Source organism: Mustela nigripes, chromosome 15 (assembly GCF_022355385.1).
Source record: "Mustela nigripes isolate SB6536 chromosome 15, MUSNIG.SB6536, whole genome shotgun sequence".
NCBI lineage: Eukaryota > Metazoa > Chordata > Mammalia > Carnivora > Mustelidae > Mustela > Mustela nigripes.
In genome coordinates this window covers 81,720,625-81,727,378 of record NC_081571.1, presented here as the reverse complement: position 1 = coordinate 81,727,378, position 6,754 = coordinate 81,720,625, and the positions used below count along the sequence as shown (strand labels likewise).

The following is a 6,754-nucleotide window of genomic DNA, read 5'->3' as shown; positions in this document are numbered from 1 at the left end:
TCTCTTTAAGTAAAAATGACTCGAGGACTAGGTCCAGTAAATACGGTCATACGGCAAATTGCTTTTTTTTTTTTTTTTTAGGTAGTTTTTCATCATCTAGGTATTTAATAAACACCTTCTCTATGCAAAGAAATGCTGTGCATTTTCTGTGGTCATTTACATTATTTTTAACCACTTACTTTTATCTTACAATCTATGGATGCACAACATCAAAAGTCATATGACAATTTTGGCAAAAATATTCTGTACACCAGACTTCTCCTTAATTCAGTGGGGCTCTCCTCCTTCCTTCTCCAGATATCAGGGTGTGCCACATTTTTGTCAAAGTCCTATCATCCTGGTCTCTGCTCATTTTGTTTCTGTTCTGGATAAACACGGCCGGACCGTGGGACGCCATCTGGAGCAGTGGAGCGCCCTAGTGGTCTACGCGCGCCGACGGATCTCTCCTTCCCTCCGCGTTTGGTCTCGTGATTTTTGAAACTAAGCAGCCAGAAATCTTTGGCATAATACCATTTGTCATGTTAGAATATCAGATGAAGCACATTTTGTGAAAGAAAGGGATAATGCTGCATAGATCATTAAACGTTTAGTCCCTCTAGATGCTAAGGGCCAAGTGGCCCACGTACAATATTCCCAACCAGATGCGCACTCCGGAGCTGTCACGTACAGGTTTGGCATTTTTAAATTTGTAGAACCCTTTTCTCCACCCCAACTCGAGGACTCCAGTGCGAGCGACTCAACCCTTGTCCTCTGCCCCTGCTGCCCGAGACCCCCATGCAGGGAGATAAGTCATGGCGCTCGACGTCTCGCATGCTAGGATGGCACGGAGGGCACAGGGGTCCTCTCTGGGCCTCGTTGTTGCCATCTGTGAGAGGGGGATAATAGTAGCAGACAGCTTCCCATCCTGAGAGAACTAGATGGGTCGTGAAAACAGTAACCGTAAGCATTATGACCACTGCCTGCCACCACTGTCCTCTGGGGCTGCGGGCCGGTCGCCATCCACAGCCTTCTGTCTGCAAGCCACGCATCCTGAACTCTTAGATAAATCTGAGGGACTTCATATGCCTCAGGCCGCATGCCCTCAAGTCAACAGCAAATCAACCGTTTGGGGGAAGATAATATTTGTGAAATCCTCCAAGTCTGCGGGAAGTGAGGGAGCAGAATTACACACCCAAGGGCTTCATTGCTACACACGACTCATTGTCCTTTCTACTTAACTGGAAATGCCCACAGCAGGGTAATAGTGAGCAGTGTCGTCTCCTCAAGGTCACTTTCCAAAGAAGCAAGGGGGATGTTCTGAACACTTCTGCAAAATGTGCAGAACAATTTCCCCAGACCACAACTGCACGAAATGAGCTGTAATTAATTCAGGTGCCCGGAGGGTAAGATTGCCACCCACTGGATTACTTGGTAAGAAAGCCATTTCAGGTGAAAATAAGAATATCTTTAAATATAAAGAGGGTAAAGTAGACGATTTAAAACCTTAAAGAGAAGAAATCCCAAGACTACAGTAAATCGTTAATAAGGGCCATTCAATTCATTCAGAAGAAAATGGATTACTGACTTTGGGATCCAACTGTGTAAACCTTAATCATCAGAGAGCAGCTCTGGTGATTAGCTTCAGCGCGAAGCCCGCTCTTCCCCCACACCTTATCTTTAACCCCTTTTATTCTAAAGGAATGACCTGTAAGATCTCACGAGAACATGACATGCGAACGCGCAGACCTATTTCCCACATTGTGGACCGTCAAGAATCACCCAGCTCTCAAATGTGGAGTTGGAACTCCTGTCATCTGGTGTGCGGGGACGACCCGGTCTCCTACTGTTACATTTGCAGGTATGACAGCTACTGTGCTGGGCAGAAGTTGCTAATTCATGTATTTATGAGAAAGTCATATGTGGTTCAAGCCAATTTTTTCAAATGAGGAGTGTTTGGTAAAAGCCCACAGTAGAAAAATAGTTTATAATCGTAGATTATGAACTAACATAGTTCATAGTTCATCGTAGATGTGAATTAGCAGTGTTGTACTCGAGGTTTCGATATGTGTTCTCAAATACTGGCTAATGTCACCACAGGGAACTATAATTAGCAAATTCACACACTACGCCTGGAGGCCCCACAATATTCCTCACTACACTGAGTCCTCAGATAAGGGATTTCCAGATGACGAGGTGCACCCAGAAATCCATTCACTTCACTTTCCTGAGCAGAGTCAAGAAGAATTCACCCAATTTCTAACTACGGTAAAATGAGCTTATGAGGTTTTAATTAACTTTTTGTTCTAAAAGCAAATATTAATTTGTTCATTTTATACTATCTTGTAGATTCCATTTTGTTCCTTCAAATATAACATATAGGGGCACCTGGGTGGCTCAGTGGGTTAAAGCCTCTGCCTTCGGCTCAGGTCATGATCTCAGGGGCCTGGGATCGAGCCCCGCATCGGGCTCCCTGCTCAGAGGGAAGCCTGCTTCCTCCTCTCTCTCTGCCTCTCTGCCTACTTGTGATCTCTGTCTGTCAAGTAAATAAATAAAATCTTTAAAAAAATACAAGATATGACTTGTGAAATTGAAACATTCTTCTCCTTACAAAGACAGCTTCATATATTAATGGATCTATACTTAAGAAATCATTAGCAAAATAAACAATTAGTGTATTTGTCTGAAGAATAAATAGAGAGTAATTTATTTATTCATTTGCTAAGAGTTCTTACCTTGATCTATTTTTCATTTATTCAGATGGCTTTCTAGATTTTCTAGAGTTTTTATAATTTTCCTGAATGGAAAAGTTTTTTTCCTAATGAGATGATGAAAGCAAACATGTTTATGTATTTTGTTTTGGAGAGACAGCAGGTTAATGTGTATATAAAAAGTTACATCATTAGGCAACATTTTACTTCCAATCCTACCACCTGACCTCGAGAGGGCCTTTAGCCTCTTCACCTGGAATTTTCCCATCCCGGCCTATAAAGAGAGGTTGTTAATAGCTACTGTTTACCTGGAGGGGTGGGTATTAATGGATCACGACTGAAGAGACCTGTGAGAACTTCCTTAAGGGGTCAAAATGCTCCTTGGGTGGTACACAAGCAAAAGGACAATCATTCATCCAAAGCCATGTAAAGGTGAACTGTGTTAAGTACAAGGTCGTGATGGACAGGCCTTCACCCCAGACACCTGGCCGGAAAGAGGATGGACAGCCAGACAGAAGGACACTCAGGCATTCACGGTGAGGCCCGAATCACATGGGAATTGGCCAGATAACGCCACACATTCACCACTTCCGCGTCGGAAGGGAGCATTATCGGAGAAGAGAGAACGGGAGCTCAAATTTTATCTTGCTCTAATACTCACACGTCATGAAAATGTACTGAACCCAGCTTAGGTACTACGTGTTTTTAGATCAGGAGCCTTTCGGTGCGAAATGGACACGGGCATTCTCACCTACGGGGCCACATGGGCTGCCTGCGACGTTTTAAGCCGCCGTCTGCTGGGAACGGCCACCCCGACCCCCAGCGGCGTGTGCCCGCGGTGCGAGCGCGCACGGAGCCGGAGACGGGCGTCCATCTCAAGGCGCAGAGCGCGGCGCTGGTTCCCCTACCTTCGGGCTCCCTGATCCTCCTCCCCGCGGCGGACCTCCGAAGCACGCTCCTTCCAGAGCTGAAGAGGCTGGTCAGCTCATCCAGGGGGCTGCCGAGCGCCCTGCAGCTGGGGGGGCTGAAGGGCACCGGGGAGGAGGGGCTGGCGCTGGCCTTCCTGTGCCCGGCCCTGGCGGCCCTCCCGGGGGAGTAGGGGGCCTTGGAGAAGGAGCTGCACGGGCCCCCAGCGGGTGCGGAGTTGGGCGGCTGGGGCGCTCTGGGCGCTTCAGGGCTGGGTCCTGCCGCCCGGCCTGCGTTCCCCAGGGGTTCCGGGGGAAAGGCGAAGTGCGTGGGTGGCCGGGGGGCCGGGGGCGCGGGCGGGGGAGGGGGCGTAGGGGGGGACCCGCTCGCTGCCAGCGGGCAGGGGGACGCGGGCCTGTCCCCGTCGCTTTTTTGGTTCTTGGCGTGCTGTGGCGACAGGGGGCTCGAGCCTTCGGCCTGCACCGGGTACTTGAGGTTGGTCTCCAGCACGGGCAGCTTCTTCACCTCCAGCGGCGTCAGGGGCGACTCGTCGGACGCCGGGGAGCAGGTGACCGGGGTCGGGGGGAACACCAGGAGCGGGGGACGGTGAGGGAGCAGGTTGGGGAAGGGGGCCGGGATGTCGCACGCGTCTTTGCAGGGCCCGGCGGCGGCCTGGCCGCCCCCCTCGCCATCCTCGCTGCTGACGGGGTTCCGAGTGTCACTCAGCAGAGGGGGCGACGCGGACGCCTCGGGGGGCGCGAAGTACTTCATCTCCTCGTACACGGCCTCCGCCTGCTCGGGGCTGCCGGCGCGGCCCACCATCTCGATGTAGACGGGCTCGGGCTCCGGCTCCGGTGGGGCGCGCGTGGGGGGCGCGGGGGGCGCGGGGACCCCCGGCGCGCGCTGCGGGCCCCCTCTGCGCCGCGCGCCCGTGATCTCCTCGGAGGAGCCGCTGAGCTTGGTGTTGGGGCTGCGCTTGGGTTTGCGAGGAGGAATCTTCTTCATGGTGCTGTAGTCGTCGCTGTGAGGTCGGGGTCTGGTGAGCCCTGCGCGGGGAACAGGAGAGGTGCCAGGGGTTAACCAGGCCCCCGGACCCCCACAGCCAGCCCCTTCCTGCCTCCCTCCCTCCACCTTCCAGAGCCTCAGGCTGCCAACGGGAAAACCTGTCCGGATCTTGGAGCTGGGGACCAGAGCTAGCCGTTGGGGAAGGCGTCCTGTGCGCCATGAGAGGGCCCGGCATTGCCAGCCACCTGCGAAGGGGAAGGCCTGGGGAAGCCCTGGGACCTGCCTCGGGCTCTGCTGCGGGAACCCAGCACACCCGTGCGCTCGGGGCCTGAGGCCGCTGTGAAGAAAGTGTTGGCTGAACCGATCCTCACGACTTTGGAGGCCAGAAAACAAAGACTGGAGCCAGCAAGCCCATGAGCTAGTTAGTGGCGTATAGATGCTTCCAGACGGAAATGCCTAGGCTCTCTGTATGGGGCACACAGTGAACAAAGCACCAACAAAAACACCAACGTGCATGAAGAGATTTTCTTAGAAAAGAACTTGATGAAACACGACGCTCACCGTGAGCTTTATGACATATTTGAATCCTTAAGAGAAACACGTATTTAACAGGGAACTCAAGAGGGCAATGATTCACGGAGAACTTCTAAGGGGAGGGGCGCCCTGCTGGCTCAGGGGGTAGGACGTGACTCTTGATCTCAGGGTGAATTTGAGCCCCACCTTGGGCGCAGAGATTATTTAAAATAAAACAAAACAACAAAACACTTCAAAGACAGAAACTTGTTAGTCCGAAACAGGAGAGATACTCAGAAAAACAATGAAAGAGGAAGAACCACTTAAGTACAACTCTAAAACGCTTATTAAAGGTTACGTTAAAAAAATAGTCCCCCCACCAAATTCCAAGAGACTTCTTCTTTCTAATACATTTTTACCATAAATTGTCATAGTATTCTTATTAACTATAAGTTCTCTGGAAACTGAGATGTTCGTGTCAGAAAACTGCGCAAATTTTGCTGAAGCAGCAAAACTTCTAGAAAACCTTGAACTGTTTTATTAATTTGGTATTTTACTAATCTGAAGGTAGGTATGTAAGCGCAGCTAATTTTGCTGAGTTCATGAGTTGTTTCAGGCAGCCGGGTTTTTCGGTCACTGTGCATGTCCGACAGCGATCTCTGTCTCTCGTTGTGGGGTGCCTATGGAGTCTCGTGGCTACAGTAAGGACTTTGGGGTCAGCTCTGGATTCACATCCCAGAGTGATCATTCACTCGTGCCATCATTCACTTAGGCGTGCATTCAAGCCGCATTTAACTGAGACACATTCGTGAACAGACAGAATGTTCCCTTCCTTCTTCTGCCCTAGTGGGAGGTGTCAGACAATAACAGCAAGTAAATAAAGCAGAGGAGTAAATTCTCTCGCGTGTTGGAATGTGATACACACCACGAGGACCAGGAACAGCAGGCCACAGGAAGGGGGCCCCAGGGTAGTGAAGAAAAGAGGTCTTGGGAAAATCTAAGTTCCAGTATCGTCACACGCAAAATGGCAATATCGGTCATTATCTCAGAGGAATAAAAGGGAGAGAAATGCTCAGCTCCTACTCTGGTATATTATAAACATGAGTCAAATGGGAGATATCCAAGAGAGAAAGAAAAAGAACAAAGCTAATTTTCTAGCCCACTGGACATCTTTGTAAGCCAGTGTCCTACAGGGTTCTGCCAAAGCAGCCAACTTCTAAGAATGGAAAAATACCAAAAATGCAGAATTCTGTAACTCATAAGCATTATTCCAAAGGCTTTCAGTGTGCTAAGACACAGCCGCTCATAAGCTTCTGGAAAGTTAATGAGCCACACTAATTTTTAGCATTAGTATTACCGAATTGTTCTGAAGATTTGAATAATTTAAAGGATTTGTGGCAGACTGTATTTTCCAAAACTGGCTTCAACAATATTTTCCAATCCCACATTCTCTTCCAGAACCTTGAAACTGGCAGGGCCTCCGTGACTGAGCCCTGATGAATCAACTGTGACAAAGGAGAAGCCAATCGCCTTCTCAGGCTGGTGGTGGGCAGCATGGTTTTAGTCTGGCTCCTGCCCCCCTGAGACGCGTCCGGGGGCTCTGATCTTTACGCACAAAGTCTGTCTACCCTGGAGCAGCCCCA

General features: G+C 50.1%; 1 protein-coding gene across 5 annotated transcripts in view; it reads right to left on the bottom strand.

Annotated features, from left to right (window-relative positions):
* Positions 1 to 6,754, bottom strand: part of MYO16 (myosin XVI) — a 576,627-nt gene that overhangs the window by 57,365 nt on the left and 512,508 nt on the right. For all 5 annotated transcript variants that reach the window (XR_009400078.1, XM_059378159.1, XM_059378158.1 and 2 more), the window contains exon 32: positions 3,596 to 4,639. Coding sequence is in view for 4 of the 5 variants with exons in the window: in XM_059378159.1 (XP_059234142.1) it covers positions 3,596 to 4,639 (1,044 nt within the window). In the remaining variant the exon portion in view is untranslated. The remainder of the gene's footprint in view (positions 1 to 3,595; positions 4,640 to 6,754) is intronic.